The sequence below is a fragment of the Nipponia nippon genome, unplaced genomic scaffold (genome assembly GCF_047370975.1).
Source record: "Nipponia nippon isolate SJK-2023a ecotype South Korea unplaced genomic scaffold, ASM4737097v1 scaffold_5, whole genome shotgun sequence".
NCBI classification, from domain to species: domain Eukaryota; kingdom Metazoa; phylum Chordata; class Aves; order Pelecaniformes; family Threskiornithidae; genus Nipponia; species Nipponia nippon.
Window position 1 is genome coordinate 13,899,083 of NW_028262369.1, and position 25,797 is coordinate 13,924,879.

General features: G+C 35.6%; 1 protein-coding gene across 7 annotated transcripts in view; it reads left to right on the plus strand.

The window, feature by feature from the left end:
* The window catches only part of SDK1 (sidekick cell adhesion molecule 1), a 424,191-nt gene that overhangs the window by 13,503 nt on the left and 384,891 nt on the right, over positions 1–25,797 (plus strand). The window contains exon 2 of one of the 7 annotated variants that reach the window (XM_087732486.1): positions 25,274–25,332. The exons of 5 other annotated variants lie outside the window; for them this stretch is intronic. In XM_087732486.1, the coding sequence (XP_087588612.1) occupies positions 25,290–25,332 (43 nt within the window). In that variant the 5' untranslated portion in view covers positions 25,274–25,289. Of the gene's footprint in view, positions 1–10,728; positions 10,767–25,273; positions 25,333–25,797 lie in introns of those variants that run through there. One more of the 7 variants, XM_087732487.1, reaches the window with a different exon arrangement.

A 25,797-nucleotide genomic window follows, 5' to 3' on the forward strand; every position in this document is an offset into this window, starting at 1 on the left:
TGAGTCAAATCTTATATTCCACGTGAAAGGCAAATGTCGATTTCCTACATATTTGCAGCTCTCAGTCCCTTTTCCAGACATCCAACAGTCTCAGCTGCCTTGAAATTCTGGAAAAGCGGCTACATGCTGAATAAACTGTGCGTATGCATGCTTGGTCAGATGCTGCATCAAGGCAAATAAAACACAAGACATAGCTATTCAGAGATCACATAGTAAGCTGACAAATAGAATGTACCGCACATATGAAGAACTGTTAGTAGTGATTGATGTACTGGGGATTTTTGAAGCCTTCAGTGTGTTCAAGCCCTCTGAAGTCCTATTAGTGATGCTGGTCAGAAGTTCTTTTACTTTTCTGATTTTTGTAGACAAAGTATTACATCTACATAGACAGAAGTTTTAAATTATCATATTATTATTAGGCATATTAGTGCTTTGCATAATTCTGTTTTCCAAAATTACATTTTAATGTAATGCCCTGTTTTTAATAATTCTTTTTTAGCAGGTTATTTTAACATATCTGAAAGAATGTTTTGTGTCATTTGCCATTGAGTTAAATAATTGCACCCTTATAGTGTTCAGAACTGTGACCCTCAGGGTGCACTGTAAGAAGGAAAGTATTGTCCTAGTAATACTTTCTACCCTTAGTTCCTTCTCACCTACTCAGTTGCCTTCACCTGGTCCTCTAAATTCTGCTGGCAGAAGCAATGGGGTGATAAAGCAAAGAAAAAAACCATGAAGGTAAGCTACAGTAATAGAATGAATAGTGCCCATCTTTAACTAAGGCCATCTAACAACATCTGAGTTTTTAAAACACTCATTTTGGAGGCCTCCTCCCTCCTTTGTGAGGTTTATTTGTTCCCATTTCACACAAATTTATCAAAACTCATTTTAAAATGCTTCTGATATTTAATTTGAAACTTTTAACTTTGTGCAGTGTTTGAGTTTTAAACAATCCATTCTGCTATCTGCAGTCAATACATATTTAATTATATAGACCTTTCAAATTTTTTCCCCACAAAATTATCTGGCTATTTATTTTCTTTATATTAGAGAAAAATTGGAATATACATTAAGAATTTTGGCTTCACATTTAGATCATAGTTGTTGCTGTTAACACATAATATGCCTTTATAATCTTTCGTAGATGTCTAAAACTATGTCAAAACAATGATATCGAAGTAATTATCTAAAATGTTGTGACCTTAATAAACATTAAGATGCTGTTCTTAAGCCAAATGACAGACAACAGGGTGGACTATTTCTTTTTTGTTTCAGATAGAGACATTAATGTCAGTATCTTGTGTTACCCTGTAATTTACTGGAGGGGGGTATAAAATTAATTTTTGTAATTCAAATGCATATATTGCTGAATTTCAGATTTCTAAGCATAATTTGTGTTTATGACAGCATCTAAATGTAGTTTCATTTTGTACCTTGTATATTGACTGAGAGAAACTGCATGAAATTGCATGATCTTAAATGGAGATCTCAAATTTCATAAATCTGCATCGTGAAATGTAATAACAACGTTAGAGTCAAAACACGTGGTTATTCAATTACTTAGTCGTACCTTTTCATATCACTGTGTGTGCAGCAGTTCTGTCAGAAACAGAGAGTTCAGATCTTTCAGACGTACCATCTTTGAAGAAACAGCTAAAGGCAACAGGTTTCAAGCTCTTTGAAACCTTGAGTCTTTGAGTCCTTGGTAAAAGATGGTCTGTCATCACTATTGGTCATTTATTAAGTGTGCTTTTAACTTTGTGGGGAAAAAAATGAAGTGCATTATTACATATTCATGTAGCACAAAAAGGTCTTTTTTTTTTCCTTATATAGTACACATCTATATTTTAGAACTTGCAAAAGTTATTGGGCTGATTACAATGAATCCTTTTCATAGGAGGAAACTAATGACCTTCTAAACTAATATCATAAAAAGGAAGGTTAAGATTTGTATGGCTTGGTTGAACATGATAACTAATGTAATTTTACTAATATAATAACGTGATGTATGAAAGTAGGTGATTTTAATTTTAGCCTCTATTCAGTAAAGCTGACATGTTAGAAACATTCTCTGACATGGTGATTTTTACTTTAAAATATTTTGAAGGGTTATAAACTTTTGTATTGCTACTATAAAATTCTTAATACTTTTTCTTTAGGCATTTAAAGGCTTCAGTTATGTTGGGACAGTTTTAAAACTTTTTTGACAGAGGAATTAGTGTATACAGTAGGGTTTACTAATAAGTATTACTGAAGTTATACAGATTAATTCCAATGAAGTTCTTTAATGTCAGTGTGTAAATTGCTCTCATCTTCTTACTGTCACTCTGATTTAATTTTTTTTGCACAGAAGAAAATGTGAGGGATTTTTTGTGTGTAAAAGGATGTGCTTCAGCAGGTTTCAGGACCTGAAAAATTAGTCTATCCACTCACTCAGTTTGGTAATGGAAGTAATACCCTTTCCAGGTAAAAAGTCAGTTTAAATGTAAGAATTTTATGATGCAAATACTTGTCTTTTGGGATATATAGTTTTCATAACAGCTCATAATAAAGCCAAGGAGTCCCATGTTTTATTTTTGGTTTTGTGGTGGGTTTTTGTTTGTTTGTTTGTTTGTTTTTGTTAATGTTATAGTTTGGCTTTATATAAGAGGCTTAAGAAAATAAACAGAATCAGGTTGTTGAGAAGATCAAAACCATGAAAGGTTTTTAAACCATGAAAGGTTTTTTAAACAGAAATTTTGTTTGAAGCAGGAAAAGACAAGACATGAGACTGTATCTTCATGTGTATAGTAAGCAAAAAAAAAATAGTACATTTTGACTGATGTTGCTTAGCAAGGTACGCAGAGCAGTTTGATGGCTCACCAAGTTAGTAAAAGAAAGACAGTCATAATCTTCAGTCTTCCCCTGGAGCATGTGTGAGCTGTTTAATAAAATTAGATATTTTTTCCAAGCCTTAAGTCTTAAATGTAATTGCTTATAAGGCATTCTAGACAGAACAGCAATACTGAATTGTGAGTTACATTTTGCTGCACTTGGATGTTCCAGATGTGTAGATCCCCAGTCATAAGAAGGCAGTATTTATTCTAAACTCTGTCCTTTCCTTTCACTAAATCCAAAAGAAAGGTGTGTTTTCAGCAACTCAAATATTTAGTTTTTAGGTGTTTCACAGTCCAAAAAATGCAAGTAATTTAAGCAAAAGGATTTCCTCTAATTGCTATGATTTAAAAAACACTGATAGAATTCAAGATACCATATCTCCTTATGTATCTTTCTCCTTTCTGTAGAAACTCCTTCGTATAAAAACCAGCCTCCCATATTCCCAGAGCTTCCCCTTACCCCTGCTCCTTTTTTCACCTGCCTTTGGTTGGTGTTTTTTTAATTGTTGTTGTGTTGTTGGTTTTGTGTTTGTTTTTTTTTTTTTCTTTTGTAGCTAGTGCAGGGACTTTTATCAGCAGAAAGGATGTCCTGTGTGGAAGACAACAGAGATACTGCATTAATGGCTTTTTCCACACTGGAAGATGAAAGATCTTTCTTGAGTTCTTATCTATAAATTCCTGATACTGTCCATATGGGCAGAGAATAGAATACATACCTCACAAACTGTAAGTTGCAGGGAAAAAAAGTTCAGTAGGAAAACCAGCTAAAAGCTGCTGGCTGTTGCAGAGGGTTTTCTTAGAGCAACAGTCTCTGGGGACTCCAGAGGGACAGAGCTCTGCTGTAATCCTGACACCTTTGCAGTTATGTCTCTCCCACCCTTCAGCGTCTCAGGTTCCAGTTAGTCTAACCTGGTCATCAACATGAACGTTGAACCTTTGGGTCTGCATGTAAGCCACAAGTTTTTGTACTTCAAACAAGGATTAGTGTTGTGATATTTCAGTATGGCACATTCCATCACTTTTTTGAAAAGGGTATTTACTTACCAAATATCGTCTCCTGGATCCCCTCTGATTTGTGTTGTTCATAAGACTGGAGATAGGTAGGAGAGTTTTATTTGATTACTGTGATTAGAGTGGCAGAGGAATCCTTCGTCATTTATCTTCTTTAGTGTTTTGATGGCTATCTGACCATCTTGGATCCTATTTCTCTTTCTGCATCATCCACAGAATTGTTTATTAAGTTCTGAACAACTAACCTATGCAAACTCTTTCAAGGCAAAATAATCTGAGCCAGTGCTGGTGAAGCACTTGCGCAAAATCAATATTGCATTGATATTGCAAATATCATTCATTCATTCATTTTTTGTATCGATTTGACAATATGACATAATTTAAGGGAAGAAAAATAGATTTTAATAAGCATATTTCTGTATTACTGAGCAGCTATTTAGGGAAACTAAAATACTTTCTTAGCTATGAATAGAAGGTTGAAAGAACTGTGCAACAGAAATACTCTTGTAGCTGTACTGCTTACTTCCTGGAAACCACCCTATTAATTCCATTACGGATTATTAGTAGTGCATCATGAAGCGTGTATCAAGACGAGATTACACTCAATCTAACTGAAGAAAATTATGAAGACAGAAGAACCAAACCTTTGAAGATGGTTTGATCAGAGTTTACTAGAGACTTTATTATATTGACTGGTTCATATGGCAGTGTTAATAATATAAAAATCTGCTACTCACAGCTTTAGATTCTTAAAATGAATGCTACAGTAATGGAAAAAAATCGGCCTTATCATCAAAAGGAGTTCTATAATTTTTTTTGGTACTTTTAATGTAAAGTTATTTTTAGTCAGTTTTCACATTTTGAAAACTTTGTCAGAGAATTGTAACTATTTTTGTGAGGATACAGTTTCCTCTGGCAAGCTATTTTGATATTGACGTTAAATTAGGTTAGCTAAATTATGTGTTTTCACCAAAGGCAATATAACAAAATACATATGGAATACATTGAAGTACATGTTAGTCCACCAACTTGGTAGAGAACCATGTCTCCAGGAGGTAGACAAATGTTATTCTGACTTCATTGCTGCTTTGAGAGCTAATGACCATAATAAAGGTAAGTATAGCTTGCTAATTATCCATTAGTTTTGTTTTTAATAACATTTTAATTTGCATATTGGTCTTCTGCTGAAAACATATGCTTTAATTGTTCATCTTCAATCAGCATTACTTTTCAGATTTTTAAGTGGGGTTTTAGAAAATTTAGAAAGTGCTGGTTTAAAAAGTTTGTCTAAACGAGTTGAGATACCCAATTAGAAATGTGCAAAAGTAGGCTCATGTCAAAAATACTGGATTTTAGTCAGAAACTTAGAGTTATATATGCAGTTCTTGTCCTACATGGTTTTCAACTTGGAATGTTTTGGACCATTATGATTGTTACCAAATTGACTGACTTCTCTGTCTTATCTTGGATGAAATGGATTATTGTTTAGACCCTAGCATTACAGTTTGAAAGGATAAATTATTGATTGTTGACATTTTGCACAATATCAGATGTTTCTCTAGGATCTTTCCTACAGGATGGAATTTAATTTCTTTGATCTTGTAAAAGTAAAGAAGAAAAGCATAGTTTAAATTGATTTGGGGAAAAAAAATGCTTTTACAAATAAAAAGATTTTTTTTCATATTTGCATTACTTAAAATACATTTTTTGTCTTATAAATATGCTAATCTTTATAAGCTGCTTCTGGTATGACATATGGTATATAATTTTGTTTCAGTTCTTTGACATCAACCTAGTTACTGTTAACATAAAAATGTACAATTGGCAGGGAAAATTAGTATGTTCAGTGGCGTGATACTTATAAGACTTTTGAGAAGTATCCGGGGTATTCATCTGTATTATAAGTAGACAGCTGTTTGAAGAGGACTTGTAGATTCTGTTAATTGTATGTTTGTTCCTTTTCAGACAGCACTTCTTTTGGGCCCATTTGGTCTGATGGAAAAACTGCAGATAAATACTTGCGAATAAAAGAGCAAAGCTCAGTTAAACATATGTTTATATTTTAAATAGTTTTTTATTACAAAAAGGATATTTAACTTAGAAGTAATGAAGATTATTTTCTTTGGGCAATGGAGCAGTGTCAAGAAAGATAAAAATCACAAAACAAGTTTAAAAGATCAATTGAAATTGCTCCTTAATCTATCAGTCAAGGCTTAGCCACATGTAAGTACAATATTGTCTTAGGAATTGAAGCAAAATTAAATGATACATTCAAATTTTGTAGGTTTTTACTGGTATAGAGCCAATGAATAAAAAAACTTGAACTAAATGAACTAAGAAAGCTCCACGAAAAAAAAGTAAATTTTGCTACCATGCTGTTCTTTACATGGAAGGAGATTTGTCTTTTTTTTTTTCTTTTTTGAAATTTAGTGTATTCTAACTGTCTGTTGATCTACCTTTGTTCCCCATTTTACAGGGCTGTACAGAGATAACTTATTTCTAAATTGAAGAGTTATCTCAGGTAACTTGGAATAATCTAGCAGTAATAGTGCAGAGCTTAATGCAGGTACACTTGCTTAAAGTGGGAAGCTCCGTGATCTTGTCCCTACCCTCAGGACCATGTGTACAATTTAAAATAGAGGAAAAGAATTGTAAACAATATTAGAGGCAGGCATAGGAACCCAAGGCTCCTCCCTCTCAAGGATTTCCTGCTCGGTGTGCTGGAGTCAGGATCCCTCTTGTTTGTGTCTTTATGCTTTTGCCCTTTCCTTTTTGACCACTGACCCTTCTCTGTTTATAAGTATGTACAAGGGACAGCTTCAACTGGATAATGGAAAATACTTGTCCTGTGGCCTCGTGTTATAGGCACTTCTCAGGGAATGGGATACAAGAGTTTTGGATTTGAATTCCTCGTGCTCAGGGACATGACTGATAAGGGTCTTTTCCAACCTAAGCGATTCTATGATTCTATGAACCCACATTTCATATCCTGGAGACTGAGCCTTTGGAAAAAGCAGTGAGACTAGTTTTCTGTGCTGAGAGACAACTGCAGAATCTAATAGCACATCTGTGCTGGTAAACAAAATGGACCAGGCCTGTTCCCTGCACTGAAGCCATTTGGCATGATAGAACCATATGTTGCATAGAACATGATATGATATATATAATACAATAGAATCCATATGTTAAATTCTCTTACCTATCAAAACACAAAGGTGGGTTCATCCAATCTGTATGTTGGAAATAGGCCCTGGTAGACACACTAAACTGAAAGCATATCCAGGCATGGTTTTGGGGGCTAATAACTGGTAGATCACCAAAACCATGCCAAGGACTGTGCTAACAGCATGTCAGTATGGGTGATCACAGGACAATGCCTGTGTATTTATTAGGATACGTGTAGCTTTGATGCAAGAAGGATTTTCAGGCATTTGTGTATAAGCAATGATTCAGCATTGCAGACAGGAATCTAAGTCTTGGGGAAGTAGGATTTCAAACCTACCCTTTGTTAACCTTTAGCTCCAGCTAACCTTACACCTAAAAATTACTGCTCCTTGTTGATAGTAGCTACTGAGAATCTCAAGTGCCGAGGTCTTCTCAACTGACACTGAAGCTTCATTTGTGAATTGAACTGCCCAAAGCAGATGTCAAAAAGTGAGGTATAGCATATACCCGTTTGTTACATCTTAAATATTAGAACATGTTAAAAATAGTTGCTTTCACTGTTAAGTGCTTTCTGTTTAAATTAGAAGCAATTAATAATTGTTACATGGATATTTCTGCCTTTTCTTACAAATGTTTTCTCCATCTTAGGAACAAGAGAGATACTTGATAAGCCAGGGAAAGACTACTATAGGCTGTTTGACTTGACTCTTGGTGTTAAAGGGTTCTTTGCTAGAAACTGATAATGAAGAAAGTTTCCAAGAAATAATTCATTGTTCTTGGTTTTGGAAGGTTGGTTTGATTATGATTTTCATTTAGCTAAATTCCATTCCCAAATCGTTGAGCAATGATTCCATACAATTTCATTAAAACTAATGAAACGAATACTCTGTTTATAGGCCAAATTCAGTATGGTACTTCAGCAAAAGCTTAATTTCAACTACATGAGAAGTGATATTATTGATAAGTCAAGCATGCTTTATCTTACTGAAGTTGGATCATCATTTGTATAAAAAAAACCCTCCCACTCATTTGAGGTCTTTCATAATGAAAAGTTTCTGCAAGTTATTCTTAGTAAATGGAAAACATCCTATTAGTCTTGCTTGGCTTTGTTTGCTCTAGAATTTGTTTTGAGATTTTGAGTGTGTATAATTTCTTGTACTTTTAGGCCATTAGTTTAATATTATTTATGCAAAAACTGTCAGGAGCATCACTGAAGTTTTAGCATATGTTTTGGTTCCGTAGTCAGGGAGTCTTTTCTTTCTTATACTAATATCTCTAGTCTCATTTTATCTTAACACAAAGTGATCTGCACTTAGTAAGATATAAGCTTCAGCTAATCAGACTTAGCAGCTATCTAGAGTAATAGACTGTTGAGGTGTGGCTGTGGTGCACCTGTCAGCTTTGCCTCTCTCAATGTACATGAAGATCAGGTGTGCTACCTGTCAGTCCCTTGAGGACATTAGGTCTCAATTTCCCTGACCAGCCTCACCAGGGCCCTCCACCCACACCCTCTGCTGCTGGGCCCAGGAGCTCCATTTAAGCTCAGGGCTGGGTGTTTAGTCCCTGTCTGAGCTCTGTTATAGGTGTGCCTGCATCCTGCCCTGCCTCCTGGCTAGACCTCAGGCCTACATGGTAGGTGGCTTGTCTCCTGGATGGGCCCCTCAGATGTGCCTTATAACTTGTGTCTAGGGCTCTCTCTGTCCCCATTTCTTTTTGCTTCTGGCTGGTCTACCTGGGTATCGCTCTCTTGTGTCTTGTCTGGGACCGTCAATGGATTGCCTTACCAGCACCGCCCTCTGCCTGCTGCGTTCAAGTGCTGTGGGACTGCACCCTGGGCGCGGAGGGAACCCTCTGTGCTAGGGTCACGCTTGGCTCCTGGTTTGCTCTCCCTTTGGGAACAGCCAGCCCTGGCTGCTGCTTGACACTGCAACACATTCCGTGTCCTGTTCTGGGATGAGCACTATGGTGAAGAGACTTTCTTAGGATTGGCAGCCAATGCTCTTCTTCTTGCCCTTTTTCATCAGTGGCAGGAACAGCAAACACAGCTCTCTGGCTCACATACAGTTTCCTGGCACCATTACACCTTTCCGTCTCCTCACACCTGCTTCTGAGCCCCTTGCCTGGCAGCCCATCTCGCCTACCTTGCCTTGTTCAAATCGCAGTCTTCCAGTCTAACTCTTACCCACCATCGCCGTGAGGCTGTGAGCTTTTTATGATCATCTGCTGCTTCATGACTGAATTAAATACACTTAATTTTGAGTGTGTTTTTAAAAGATAAATTAACTAAAATACAATGATGCAGATGCTGCAATTCACTGACTTGAAAGAAAAAAGCAGGGGTGCTGGAAGGGGATTCAAAGATTCAACAGTATATTCTCCTGGGCTATGGGAGGATCAATCATACCAACACAATTCCTGACAGATATTTGTTTAATCTGTTTTCTAAGCACTTCAGTAAGGGAGACTCCAGATATTCCATTGTCAGTCTGTTCACTATTTAACTATCTGAACTGTAAAGACAGAATTTTCTTGAGTTCAGAGTCTAATTGCTTTTGCAGCTACCAGTACTCCAGATTGCTAAAGTAGATGGTATTTCAGACACCTGCTGTACATAATCCTTTTCTGTTTCATGGTTTTGATGAGCCTATGCTTCTTGCATTGAAATTTGAAAAGAACTGAACTGAGCTATCCTTTGTTAGGGAAGTAAAGAAATATCCAAACTGTGTCCTCAACAGATTACACAGCCAAGTTTTGCGAAACCACTTTGAAAGTCCTAAGAGTGCTGGGGAAGAGTTAGCAATTAGGACCTTCATTAAAAAAACCAAAACAAAACACAAACCCACAAGAAACCAACTTTCTGTAGACCCTTGCACTTTTGCAGCTTTCAGTCAGAGAGGGTGGTGAAGTTTTATGCTCCTTTCAGACTTGATTCTTTTCAGTCCGATGTGTTCTCAGTATATTCTCATGTCTTAGGTCAGTCATCTTTCAGGGATGTCTAAGCAGAATCCTTTAGTTCTGAACTCATTTGCTAAGGATCAGACCCACCCCAGCATCCATCCCCCCCATGTACCTTAGGGCTGTTCAGCTGGGTAGGAAACACCAATAACTTATTCCTTAAGGTAAAATTGAGATGTAAGATTTCAGTTTTCAGAGGCTGAAATCCAGCTTCATTCTCCTTGCTTCGTCGTGGTTGTATTAAGCATTGCCCGACTGCTTCCAGGCCAGCTATAAAGTAACTATATTGAAGTGTAGAGAATGTAGGAGATTTCAGTGTTTAATGAAATATTACGTGTGGGTCAAGTGACATTACATTGTTTTGTTACGTTGACTTGTAGGGTTTGGTTTTTTTTCTCCAAGGAAATGCTAAAGATATTTAATTTGGAAGAAGACTCTTTGGATGTGTTTATCTGCAGGGAGGAGGAGTAATTTGTATTGGAGGAGAAAAAAAGATATCAGAGTGTGGTTTAAAAAATGAAATGGAGCAAAAGAGAAGAGCAGAAGTGTAGTCTTTCAGAATGGGATGGGATTTTTGTTGTTTGTTTGTTTGTTAAATAGAAAGCTGTTTGGAGAAGGACTGGAGCCTACATTTCAGGAGAATCCAGAAGGTCAGAGTCCCAAGGAAAGAAGTTTGGAATCCTAAGTTCTTGAGAACACTCAAGGGTGGGAGGAAAGCGCGCAGGAACTGACAAATGGAAGATAATTGGTTGCGTCCATGTTCGTATCTCATACACTCTTTTCAGAGTGACTTCTTTTAAACTGTGACATTATTTTGTGCTTCAGTTGTCAACTCTTCTAGAGTTAGTAAGCTGTATATCAGAATGGCGACAGGTTTGGAGTTCTGGAAGAGAACGGTGTTAAAGCATCTGCCTCTCGTGGGAGGTCTGCACCGTCCGCGGGGTGATGCGGCTCTGTCGACCAGAGAGCTCTGCTAAAGGTATCAGAAAGACCTGAAATTGCCAGAAGAAAATGAACAGCCAGTGCTGGAACTTAACCAGTTAAAGGAAACCTGCAGGGTGTATAAGTCGACTGTGGTGAGGCAGTAGCGTGATGAGCGCCCAAAGGGGAAAGCCCACATAGCCCCGGACCCAGAGCACGCGTGGGATGCCGGCGGCGGGGGCGGTGCGAAGCCGCCGCCTCACAGCCCCGGGAGGGCCAGCAGAGGGCGCCAGAGCGCAAGGCGGGCGCTGGCCGCGGCCCCGCGCCGGGGCTGGGGCTGGGGCGGGAGCGCGGCCCGAGCGGCGCGTGCGGCGGCCGTCCCGTGAGGTGGCTTCCAGCGCCGGCCGCCTCAGGTGTCGTTCCCAGGCGATGTAGGTGTTCTTTAAATAAGCTTGTTTGATCTGGTTCGTCATCTCTGTTACCGTACTTGACGGAATGTGTAGTAGAAGCTAGTTTGGTTCAGCCCAAATGACCACAGAATCCTTTCATGTACTTACAGAAGAATGTTTTGATTAACAACTATACAGTGTACAGTAGAAATACGTTCCACACGTTGTATGAGGCTATGTGTGCTTAAAGTTAGGAAAATGAACGATTTTATGTATTTTAATGTATGAGTAAGAACTTAACATTTAAAAGAGATCTCCTAAGACAGTGTTTTAAAATTCTTTTTCCAGTTGTGAAACAGATTTTTCTTCTCCCTTCAGTCCAAGAGCAGTATAGACTAATCCAACAAATAATGCAAGATTATTGTAATCCATTTGATTTTTGTCATAAAAACACATGTTTGATTTGTGAGGAGAGATGTTTAAGCTGTTGAAGGATTTAATGAGCTAAGAATTACAGAAAACTTTTTTGGATAACTAATAACTTGTTGGCTATCCAGTTATCTTCCTGAGAGAAAATGATCCCAGAAAATGGTCTTTACGTTTTGAGGAAGGCAATATTTCATGCAAGATCCTCTACTACATTCAATATACAGCTGAAGTCCCAGTAACTTTAACAGGGTCAGGGTTTTATTGGAACTTGTCTTTTGTATTATCCTTCATAGATCTCTGACTGTCTGGAAGAAGCAATGAAGGATATACAGTGCAGTTTATTTACCTGCCTAGTGGTGTCAAAACGAGCAAAGCTGCTGTTGTACTTGGAAGTTCAGGTCAATTAGTTTAGAAAAGATTTTGTTACAGATGGATGTCAAAGCTGTAATTTTAAGAGAACCAACCATGAGAAATGATGTATTTATCACAAGTGTGTCTGTTTTTCTAAATATCCTGTTTCTTAAGTATTCACCAAGTATCCAATCTGATTACCTACCTCCTGCCTTGTACTAAAAGTTGTCGGTTTTTTTATGTTAAATGACATGGTTGAATAGAAATCTCAGGTATCCCCTCTCTCGCCTTTTCTTTTCTCCTATGCCCGCACAAATTATGAGAGTTTTTCCTTTCTGGTAAATAGAATCTGAAGCACTCAATTCTAGCTACTTCTAGTAGGTGATAGACCTTAGCATTCCAGCTACTGGGGGATGAAACAATAATTTGTGTGTAGTTGGTTTGTTTTGTTAACAACAGTAATAGGTTAGTCACACAGCTGTTGTGGGTAAGAAGGCTGAGTAATTTAGCCTGCTGGCAGAACCCTCCCCTACAACAAGACTTGTCATGTTTTATATATAATAGACAGTTTAGTTTGCCTTTATCTTGGTAGGGGGAATTTTTCTTGAGGTCCTCAAAGTCTGGATTTTAAGGGTTTCTCTTTTTTATGGTACCCTTCCAATTTTATTAGTATTTAATTAAAATAATGTTGCAGTGTTTAGTAATTCTGGTTCCCTTCTTTTCAACACACAAGGCTCTCGCTTTCTTGAAATACTCTTTTACTCTTTTTTCCATGTAATTCTTGGTATATCTGCTTTTAAAGAGGTATTTGAGAATGTACTGCTGTTTCTCTTATGACCTTTGGAGGGATGTAGCTTCCTCCTTTTGGTGAGGAGCTTACGGAAGCATTGCTAGATATGTAACTAATCTTCAGTCAACATGTGTGAAAGTGTGCACACGCTTCACTTACATCTAGGGAATTAAATGACTTGTCAGGATAACCAGCCAGCATCGAATGGCTTTGCTTCATTTGTACAGAAACATTTTAATCAACATAATGATGGCAGGTAGTTTTTATAAGATTTTCATTTTTATGAAAATATTTGGAAATGTATATTTCAAACTATAATATATGGAATGCTTAAGTGAACTTACTTTTCACCTTTAAGAAGAAAATTAAATTTAGAAGCCTCAAAAGCCTTCTGTAAAAGACAATGTTGTTCTTAAACTTTTTAAGTAACAACATCACAGTGTTTATGAAGGCTCTTGTTTTCAATAGTAATTTTGTTGATATCTAACCTGAGGACTTTTCCTCTCTACCAAGAGAGGAAACAGTAAGAAATCCTGGTTTTGCAGTCAGGATTGTAATAATGCCTATTTTTTCATTATATCTCCTTGACATATCAAAGATAGACGTCTTTGATACTTTCCAGTCAATCAGAATGTCTTTGAAAAGCAGCATAAGGTGGTTTTGGGGGTTGTGGGTTTGTTGGTTTGTTTTTTTTTTTTTTTTTTTTTTGAGGTAATAGCAGTTGGAACCTTAGATGAAACTGTAATAAAAAGGCATTTAATTGTTTAATAAGGTTGCTGTGTTTTGCTATGTTTAACCTACTTGTTTCTCCAGTATACCTGTGCAGCAAAAGGCCATTTTAGTTATATATAGCAAAATTCATTCTATACATCTCCCTCTCTGTCTTTGAGAACTTAGGATATAGTATATAGCATAGTTTCTTTTTCGTGAATCTTGGCTAGTCCCTGAATAAGAGAAAGTAGAAAAAATTTCTGTACAGGAAACTGATGTGTTAAGGCCACTCTTGCCATACCTATATACAAAATGGTCAGGCATATTTTCAGTGTGTCTGTCATTTAGCGAAAGTCAAGTGATTTATTTATTTTTAGAGCTTAGGCATGTATTTTACATCCAGCTGTAAATGTAATTAAAAAGACTGGTGATATTAGAGCCATACCTATGGAGATTTTGCCTCCTTGGTAGACAAATTGCTACTGCAGTGTGGGTAGGATGGTTTTGGTCCATGTTTCAGTTGACAACTGAAAACATTCTGCTCATAATATATTAACCTTGTGATAACCATCACGCTTTGTATGGTTTCTCTTTGGGTCAGATTTTTCAAAGTTTAACTTGACCCATCAGTGATATAATGACTTTCATTGCTGCTTATGAGAATTCCAAAAAGTCATCTTGAGTCTACAGTTTCCCAGCCTCCCTATTCTCATCTTTTACTTCTGAAGTAGAAAGTGTGAATCAGCTTTCTAGCTGTTTTCAGGAAAGCAACTTATGGCAGTGAGACTTTGATGTTTTTGAAATGTTACTGAATTCTTTTACCTTCCTGAATAGAGAGAGGATTACTAGTAGATATCTGGTATTCCTGATGCAAAGATGATTTATGTATTGGCATTCTGAATTTTTACTTCACAGTCCCGAAATTGACTGTCACACCACGGAGGTTCTGGATAAGATTTTTATTTGCCTTGCTTACCCCCCTCTAAATATCTTGCCTCTGCTGACAATGTTCCATAGAAGTCAGCATCTCAGATGCATATCATGCTCTGCTTTTTTTGTCACATCCTCTTTGAGTATTATATTGGTGTGAGACCACTGAATAATTTGTCATGAATCAACACAATATTTTTTTTTCTTGAAATTTAAGAGTGCTATACCAATTAAGAGGCTGTAAAATAGTACGCTTTTGAATTTGGAGCTGTGACAGATATAGCAAAGCATTATTTAGTGAAGAATTAAGATTTAGCAATTCAACATCACACGCTTTTTTTTGTTCTAAACCATATATATTTTAAATCCAATACACTTCATTGTCTTTCTTTTGTCATCTGGTGTTTTGGGGTTTTTTTGTGGTGTGGGGAGGGCCTGGGGGTTTTATGTGTTTTTTAAACTCATAAGCTTCCTATCTTTTATGTACTGGACATTGAGAATGAAGCTGACAGTATTAATGAAGTGCAAAAGCTAATTTACTATATTTTGTCTGAATTTAGCCTAGTATCCACTCAAGTGAAGAATTAATCTTGGATATATGATGATATATAATAGTGTTGCACTTGGGAGCAGTGCAGTTGCATTTCTCTTATTTAATTATCCTGTCAAAGAGAGGAGAGTGGTCTCCCTTTTCATATGGTGTGGTAAGGTTATATCTTGAATTTTTCATGCATACAAATCTGAGCATATTGCTGCTGTAGGATTGAGAAATCAGAGGACAGGGCACATACAGTGTTGAAGCATGAAAATTAAATATTTCAGTACTAGAATTTCCACTTGCTGTTTAAAGATGGAGAGGAGCAGATAAAAGTGTGTTGCAATAGGAAGGATGCAGAGGTGAAGATGAGAAGTAGTAGTCTAGAATAGCATAATAGCTTGTAATTAAAAGGGGAGGGAAAGATAAGGACAAATATTTGGTTCATAATTCTGGGATATTTTTCATACTGCATGTTAAGTTTGTGCTAACAGTGAATACCCTCTCAAACTGGATGGGACAGTATGTTGGAATAAGCACTAGACAAAACATCCATGGTAGAAAATTATTGGCTAAAACCTACTTTTCATACCTAATGTCTGTTTATTTGTCTGCAATTAGTAGTTGTAACGATGATGTTTTTATATGTACAAGCTGTTGCCATTTTTTGAAAAAAAAAAAGAAATATTCAATTTAAAGAATGCAATCAGACTAACTTTTTTCCTTATACTAATGCTTCCCAACACTTTGTTCCAGGGGTCAGATGGACAATTAACTAACCTGTCTTGAGGCTCTTCAAAAATTAAATAATGCTATGCTGTCTATTTATGCTGATGAATCCTGCTTGAAATATCCATTGTTTGGATGGCAAAGAAACAAAAGGGAAAACTAGTTTTACTGCTGCTTTTTACCTATCCCCCCCCCCAGTGGTTGTCACCCCACTATTTATTCCTGGTCTATAGGCAAACAGTTTAGGTGAATTTATTTTTATTATTATTATTATTATTATTATTTCTGTTGTTAAATTATGACGGCCCTTTTAGAGAAAGGTGAAGGAGTTTGCAACTTCCAAATTTCAAGACAGTCCTGAAGAAAAATGGGAAAATGGATTAATTGTGCTATTAGGTCACAGAAATGGTTACACATATGTTTATATGATATCAGTAGTTCTCAATTATCTCATGGAGTTAATGGGTATATTGAAGACACAGTGGTTTGACAGTGCTGGAATAGCAGCTGAGCCTCTCCCGGCTGTAAGCAGTGATCTCTTTCCTTAGCCCATTTGTATGAGGAGGTTGATGTGCATATGCTACCTAATCTATGTGTATCTGAAAATATTTCTTTAAATGGTCATTGCAAAAGTTCTTGACTCGTTGCAGTTGTGTGTGTAAAAGAAAACAGAAATCATGGGTACAAGAGGGAAATAGTCATAGAAGCAACATGGCTACATCCCTGGCAGGAAGTTATTTGGAATTTCCATCAGAGGGACAGAGATGCTATGTGAGAAAGTTGCTGCTTCCAGTTTCTTTCTGTTCTGCTCAAGGAAAAGGTATTTGGTATATACACCTTTCTTACAAGTAAAGAAAATTGCCTCACAAACATATTTGACTCATTTCAACAGTTACTTCCCCCTGCCAGAAACAAACAGTCAAGAGTTGCCCAGTGGTATAGGCAAGGAGAGTTGCCCAGCCATATGGGCAAAGGGGGCATCAATATACTGTCTTGATTTGAACAAACATCCACTTCGAAAGAAAATAAATTTGTTGTGATTTAATAAGTATCTTAGTTCCCTCTGACTGACACTTTGTATTCTGAACACAGAAGAATACATAAGAATATGTAAAGTGTCCAATCCTGATATAAAGATTTAAAAATCAGTAGGAAAAGACGTGTCTAACTCTGTTCAGTCTAACAAGCAGAAAAGAAATAAAAATATTGCAATTGCCTTTTAACTAGATTATCTACAGTTTTCTGAACTGGTATGCAAACATAATAGCCTATTTATGCAAGTTTTGATTTCTGATACTTAAACAGATTAACTTTAGGTATTATTTCATTCTAAACTTAATTTACCTGAGAATATATGAGATATCCTAAAGCGCCAATATAAAGATCGTTTTAACACAACACAGTTGCAAGCCCTTTTCCTAGTTTCATAACCTTTACAGTCATAAGGTATCTTTTGGTCATTCAGACTAAGTGAGGGAGCTATTAGTACCCTGTTTAATGATCATTGAAACAATAGAAAACACTGCCTGAAGTACAGGCCTATGTGACAGGGTTAGTTTGAGAGCTAAGCTGTATGTCTCTGTGGAATTTATTTTTTTTTTCTGGAGCCTGGAAAACATTGCTTCCTATTGAGCTTTAAAAAGAAAGGCCAAAAAGTAGGCTTATTTCAGTCTTAGACGTAGTGAAGTGTAAAAGCTGGGAATAGCTAGGCTTTGTACTACTAATGTTTGAGATCTTCAGAAGACAAGGGAATTGACTGGACCCACCATGTCCTAATATTATCTGCTACATAACAAAACAATTTTTCCCATCCCTTCTCTCAAAAAAACCCCTAAAACATGAGCTGAAATATGAAGAATAAAGAATAATAAAAATAAAGCCTTTTCTTTAAAGATGCTTAGGAACATGTGTGTTATTTAGTATCCTCTACCCTCTCTTGAATTGGTCTGAACAGCAATTGTAACATTTGGAAAAAAGCTAATGACACCAATTGTTTTAAGTTATTTACCCAAGAATAGAGTTTTCTGATAATCACTGCATAACATGTTATTACTACCACTTTATATGCCTTTTATTGAATTAATATTTACATACCAGAATTGTTATTAAATTATCATACTTGTATCACTCGTTCCTTGGGAGCATTCCTAGTAGTGCTGATAGTAATCAAGCAAACTGGAACAACTGCGTTAATCGCATCTTTTTAATGTCATTGATCTGTTTCATAAGTCAGATTGCAAAACTTGCAACTCCTAAAAAATAGTATGGAATAGAAAAGTAAAGAAAAAGTTCGGACCTTCAAACCAAAATTAAAGTTTCAGCCTTTTGTATGGCTTCCAAAGGTGTTGCTCGATAGCCTAGTTGTTAGCTGTAAGAAAAGTGAATCAGTTTCCTTAGTGCATGGGTTTTGTGAAATGTTTATTTTTCAACATGGGAATTATCAGACAGGGCTGGATTCCAGACAGCTGGGCAGATGGTTCTTTCTTTTCAAATTGGGTTGTGCCAACAAAGAGAGACAGCTATACAAATGTTAACCCCTAAGGGATAGAGAAATCTCTGTCAGTCTTCCCCCTCCACCCCCTCCCAACTGGGCCTTTGAAAAGAAAAGCAAAATAGCAATTTTGATCTAATTACTGAAAAATATTCAGTTTTTTAAATGTAAGTTTTCAAACTTTGTCTTTTAAAAAAATACCCGTGTTTAGAAATATAATGGATTTGATTAGCTGGTGTTTAACATGTGGTTGTGTAGATAATGAAGCATGAAAAAAACAAATTTGCCTCAGGTCAAGTACGTATCAATTGCAGCATCATGAAGATGCTAATATATGTTTAAGAGAAGTGGTTAGTAACTGCAAAACTGATTTGTGCATGGGCTGTAAATAGATTTATTTTCTGATATTTTAATTGTTTTATATACTCTACCAAGACTGAAGGTTTGAAGTCTGGTGCCTAAAAATAACTACTTTAGGAAATAGACCTAAAAACTTGTGATCTTGGAAAAAGAATTTTAAGAATTGCAGAAGTTAACTAAATCCTGACACTCAGAGGTTTCTTTGTAAGATAGTAATTTAAAAACAAAACTTGCAATCTTTGAAATTCTTTGATGTTTACAATAAATTCCAGATACTATTCTGTGCCCATTCATATGAATTTTATAGGTTTTTTTCTAGTTTTGAAAATAAGAAAGCAGTTTTGGTTTTAGCTGGATTTTTAGATGGGCTTTTATTTAGATAATAGATGCTTGACTAACAGGTGTAGAAGGGAAATTTAATTTTTTTTGAGAAAGAGGAAGTCTGAGATACTGCAGACAGAATAAGCAGTTATGGCTTGTCTTTATTTGTGAACTATAGTAAGAGAGGAAAATGATTCAGACAGAGGTTGATGTAAAGATTAGTGGTTCAGAACAGGGTTTTCTATACAGCAGTTGAAAAATAAGTAGATAACACTTGTTCCCATTTTTAACATGCACTCATTTTATTTGGAAATAAGCTAGCTGCAGTGCATTCTGAGTGTTCTACTGAATGTGAGTTCCCCACCTTATGTAAAGAAAAGTGTCCTTTGTACACAGAATGATTCACTTAAAAAAAAACAAAAACCAATGCTTGTTTATTGTTTAGAAGAATGACTCTTGAATGAATAAATACGTGTTTCATAAATGCGCATTTCAGTGCCTTTTTCAGGTCCTTTTCCCTATTGGTTCCAATATGTCTAGATAAAATTATTAAGGAGCAAGTGGTTCTGTTTTTCTGCACATGGCTGGACTTAAAAAAAAAAAAAATTCTGCTTGCTCTCATAAGGAAATATACCAATATCATGTCCTAATTTCTGATTTCTCTGTTTTGAGAGAGTAACCTTGATACTTTGTCACATACTTCCAGATTTTTGTTGCCAATGGTTTCCTAAATTATTAGTTTAATTTTCATTGTATTTTTTTGTATCCTTATTATATTTTTTCCCTCCTTCTGTCTACAGAATTAGAATCTCCAACAATGCTAGGTTTTTTACTTTGATGAAGAGAGAGTCCATTTGTTTCCATCACATTGTGTATTGGTGAAGTAGCAGCCAGCTAGAGAAAGGCAGATGAGTTGTATATTTAAAAGTGTATTCAAGTAATTATCACTTTGTAAAATGTAATGTCAGTTCTTGTGATTGGAAATGGGATTCCTGTGGTCAGAGTGGAATTTAAAATACTTGTACTTAAGTGAAGTGATCATGATCTAGAAAGTTTACCTACTTAGAAGTTAAGTTTTTCTTTATATTGGTAAAGCAGTATTAACAAACAACTTCAAAAGTACTCAGTCATTTTTTTTTCCCTAGTTCTCATGCTTCTCTTATAAAATTACACGTTTTATAAAAAGTCCTTTTTCTAGAATAGCAGGTATACACACTCCTAAAAACACCAGTTTTAATTAAAATTTAATTAGAAACATTCAAAATTGAAACACTGTGACAGTTGGATGTGTTCTTATCAATTATGTGTCATAGTGAACGTTTTGCCACATAGCAGTTTGGAGAAAACTGAGATTTATTGCCTTTCAATATATGTTGAAAATGGTAGAGCTTAGAAGATTCTCTGAAGAATCTAAAAAAATTTTTTTAGTTAAATTTGAAAAATTGTTGTTAAATTCCTACCCCCCTGAAGCTCCTTTGAATCTTATTACATATTTCAGCAGGATAGATAGTCTTTAACTCTCCCCACGTATGTGTCTACAGCACCTATATATTTATACAGGAAAATGTTAATGGGATGTGTGGACAGGGTAGTAGGAGAAAAATTAGAACGATATGGAGAACAGAGAGTGACTGTCTGGGATGTTTCAGAACATTTGTAAGTCTGCAGTAATAACTCTGAGTTTTATGCAACTATATCTGTACGTTTTTGAGATCATGAGATAACTTACTGCATCACTAGTAGTAACTTCACTTCATGCTCGTGGTTCTTCTCTAGGCATATGTTAATTTTGTCTCTTTAACCACTTACCTATTAATATTGGTCAATGAATAACAGCTTGGAAAACACTAGGAATTTGTTTTTTCCCCAATGAGATAAAACTTCTTCAGAAGTCAGAATAAAATGTGAGAGCGGTTACAGTTGGATGGTGTTGCAGTCATGCTTCCTTGGTTTTCATTTCGTTTGAGTATGTATCAGTCTTATTGCCAGACAACTAGCATAGTAATAAGAATTCCATATATTAGCCTATTCAATTTCCATTCTTTATATATCTCCTATAGCAATTGCATATTAATTTGGATTTTTGAAAGATAGACTTTGCAGGATGGATAAGTTATTTTTGTATTGACTCATGTCATGCCTTTTTTTTTTATTTATTTACCTTTTCAAATGTTTCTAATCTAAACTTAACCCCTGGACTTTTAAAACAAAAAATGATGTTGATGAAGAAGAAAGTTGATGCTTTATTTGGTTTCAGTGCTCAATGAATTGAAAGTATAAATCTCTGACTTACTCTGATTAAGTCAGTTTGGAAAATTTTTTTGAGCCAAATAGCTAAGAAAAACTGTAGCTGTTGTGAAGCTTAAAAAAAATAGCTGCAGCTAGCTCGTCAAGGTTATTTCACAGTAAAAAGCTAAATTTGAAATGCTAAAAAAAATGAACACGGTGTGGAAACATTGCAAAATAATCTTACATAAATGTTATTTACTGTTAGTATGAGGGAGGAAGGTTTATTGTCTAATTGAATAATGATTTGGATGCAAGCTTAAATTACATTATATGTGTACGCAATAAAGTTTTCTTGAAGGACCAATTAAAAAAATCCAGTTATTAAAGCCTTATTTACAGAAAATATGAACAGTACAGAACATAGAAGGGAATTTTCTAGTTGTAGCATTATGTTTGTTAGTTTAAATGTCATCCTCACTAGTACCTAGGATTAAGGTTTCATTTAAGTTTTCTGTCCTTCCATTGTGCTGTTTTTTTGGTTTCTGGATTCTGCTAGCCTCAGTAACAGGGTATGATATAGTACTATCTAAGAATTAACAGTATATGAATTATGATGTGGTATTAATTGGAGATGGCAGAGGTAGAATCTGAAATCTAGCCAATTATTTAAATATTAAAAACATTCTATATTGTTAAAGTTCTTCTGCAGTGCTTGCTTTTACACCTCTTCTTATATTCTCTTGGCTTTGTAGCAGAGGAGTTAATCTTGTAGCTTTTGGGTGGTTCAAATGTCCCAGCTGCATCAGGTGTGATGTGTAGCCCTGGGATTGTGCAGCCAGCTCTTCGATAATCTGGATTCCTGATTTTTGAAGAAAGTGAATGAGCACAGACTCCTGAGGCTTGGATTCACTCGGAACCTGCCCATGTTTCATTTTCGCGTTTACACATCCTATAATATTTCACTACATACTTTTTTTCTTACCAGGGCATCTCTTACTCTTAGTGGCACCAATCCCCACCAGAACTTTATAACCTTCAGTAAAATCTTTCTAAAATTTCCCTCCTTTGCTAAGCATGAATGGTGCACCTATGCTACATCCTTAATATCCTTTTGGTTATTTGACCTTGACAAATTAGCTCCTTTTTTAATTTATATCTTTGGGGTTTTTTTATTTTTTTTTTTAAGTGGAGGGTATTCTGCTCCAAAGCAAACTTGAAGATCTACTTACATAGCATCAGAATGGGTCAGAGCAGTGGGAGAAGCCACACATAACTCTGAGACTATGCAAACGCTCTATAATCATTCCAATTCTTGCATTCTTGCTGCAATGTCTAGTACTGCCATTAGAGTACAAAGAATAGGAGGAGAAAAAGACGCCTAGGGAGGGTGAATCACCTTCTCATATCCTTTTCTTTAATACAGTAAAAAATCGCCCCAGAAAATATGACATGTATCTTATATTGAGGTAAATATAAGTGATTGTTTTTTACACTGTAACCACAGCAGTTACTGTACCTTTTTAATTTGGATATTTTTAATTTACTTTAGTAGAAAATGAATCCTAAGTGTTCCATCAGCTCATTTCCAATTTTATTTGGTTATGTTAGTTATAACTGTGTGTTTATATTTCATGTAAGACACATTATAAATACTAATAGACTTATTCTGCTAGCAAATATTTCAAAGCAAAATATTTGCATTTTGGATGAGATTATATTCTTTCTTGAATATATAGAAACAACTATGCATTATCCCATTGAAAATACTGGAGAAACTTGTGAGTATGAATAAATAGAATTTAATGTAATATCAGACATTATAGAACATTATTTTATTTTCAGATAGCCTTGTAGTCTTAAATGACTTCAACAATCAATGAAGCTTTTCCTATTTTGGAGATTGCTCCTTGACTGTTTTTATTTATTTATTTATTTATTTAAACAGCCAACTTGACATTATTTTTGGCCTACCCACTCATTTTTTATTGCACAAATTATTTCTGCAAACTGCTTGTCAGCATGTTATGTTAGCATAATCTGAATTTGATTTAACTCATGGTAGTAGTAACCAGTAGCCAGCCTTCTCTATGCCTCTCTTGTTTTCAATCAACTTTTTTCTTTATATCTGGTAGACCTGTTGGCTGTGAAAGTGCCTTTTTAAGATCAAATTGTGTCAACTTGCTTACACTTAAGCGTTTCTCTCCTGGCCTTGGTCTACGGTAAAATAAAAAGTCAGATGGAATGACACCAGGTAGTATAATTAATTTATGTATGTTTTTTCATTTCAGACTTACACTGTGGTTTTTATGCTACGATGCTGCAAATATTTCATTTCATTGCTGTTGGAGTAGAGTTTAGGCCAATTTTCTAGTGAAGTAAGTTGGGGCAGGGCAGTGTATAGAAATTTGTGTTGGTATAGCTTTCTGTACCTGGAAGAATAATTTTGACACCTTTAGCAATTACTGAATATATTGTATTTGAAAGAAAGAGCAAGCATCTTCTTTCTAGATTATCTTTGTAGACTCTTTGCTCTCTAGAATTCCACTTGTTTTCAAGTGTTCCCTACCACAGGCCATGGTTTTACCTTATTTTGCTGTGTGATTGTTACCAGGAGTCTCTCAATTTTGATGTCTTTGATCTATGCTAAAATATTAAGAAGAAACACTTGTACGTTCTTAAATAGAGAAAGTGGAGAATTGGTGCTAAGTTTTGCTGTTTGGTTACCTACAAAGCTTTGACTGGAACCAGGAGAGAGGTGGTAGGGTGGGATTGTTTACTTTTCTTAAGATCAGAAAAAAGGAGATTTGTGGTTTTTCTTCAGTGTTGGGAAAATTGTTCCTTGATGTTGTTAATGGCTGTATCTGGTTGGGTAACTTTTCAGTAAACACCTGTTTCTTAAGTTTCTGAGACCCCATTCTCAGCATTTACCTTTTGCTTAATCCAAAGAAATAGAATGCTCTTCCTGAGTTACTTTGGTTTGGTGCAGTTCCCAATCCAATCAGCAACCAATCAGAAATAAAAACAGTTTTTCTTTCAGACCCTTAGTTAAAAATAATCAATAGGATATATGTTAAAATTTCAAATCACATTGTTTTGATACATGTGTATGTATGCTGTTTTTTACAATGGTCAAGTATTGTGGCAGCAATTGATGGTTGATTGTATTGTGAAATAGAATTCAAATCTATTTTTTCACATCTGTGCACAGTATGGAATTAGGACTGTTGCTTAGAAAAGCTTTTAGTATACTTTCTGAATGAGAGAAAATGTAGTTTACTTGATGACTGTACTGGCAAGTCAGTTAGCAGGAAAGCTAAAAAAACCCATGCCCTCCAGGAAGAAGGCTTGACCTTCAACCAAGCCAGCGTGATGTCTTTCAGCTAACTCTATAACTGGCAACGCACTAATGAAAGATTTCTTCAGTACCTTTATTTTTCTGTAACCAGGTTGTCAAATAGACATTTTTCCTTTATTTGTGTAATTTAATATTACATCTCCTTTTTTTTGTGCTGCTTTATTTAGGACTCTTGGAGCTTCTAGAGATGACGAACTAACGTCTTTGTTGTAAATAGACCAAGTCTTCATAAATGTAAAGGGAGTTCAATTTTTTAAAATTAAAAAAATGGAACTGAAAAGTAAAAATACACCACATTCTCACTGTGTACAAATAGCAATCCCTTGGGCCAGGGAAAGGAGAGTTCTTGTCCGAGGGTTGTTTTCATTGAATATATCTAAAAATAGGGGTCTTAAAAAGAATAGTGTCAACTCAAGTCTCAACTACATTTTAAGAAAAATACTTGTTTTCATTTGATGCTAGCATAAGTTCATGGCAGTTGTAATCTGCAATGTGCACAGTCAAAATTCTTTGAATTATCAAATTGGCCAGCTATAGATTGCTTTCAAGAGGATCCAAAATGTTTAACATAAGATATGTTAAACAGCAGATAGACCAAATTTTTCATCTAAAACCTGGGTCTTAAAAAATAAAAATAAAAATTCAAAGTTCAAGAGTTTTGTTACTTGGGAATGTTGACTTTTTCAGTTTTTGATTTGTTTTTTTTTTTCCTCCTTAACTTTCAGTGAGGGATAAGAAAGTATGGCAATCCATATAGTTTCCCAATTAATGAGGCTTCACTTTGGTAAGTGAGGTAAACCTTACTATTGTGTGCAAATGTCATCTTGTGCTAAATTTCTAGAGTTTTGACATTACACAGAGAGAAATGCTTTTGGGGAGAAAATTTTCCTACTTCTGCCTGTCTTCTGAAATGTTAATGGTAAAAGTAAGACTGTTTCTGAGCAACAGTTGACCTCTTAAAAATACAGCTGCTTGGAAAAAAAAATCCAATGAAAACATTTTGTGGAGAAGCTAGACATATCAGAAAATACCACTGGAATAAGTGAAAATGTCAGTTCTAATAGCGCTTTGGTTTTACTGGCTTTAGGTCCCTATACTTGCTTCTAAAGTTTTATGCTGAATGCGGGAGGCACTGGATGAGAAAGTGAATGTTGCTCTGAGGTATTCCTTGGATGAATAGCTTGTGGTAGTGTTCTTTGAGAACACAAATTTCTCAATTATCTATGCAGTGTTCTGATTTGTCCCTACA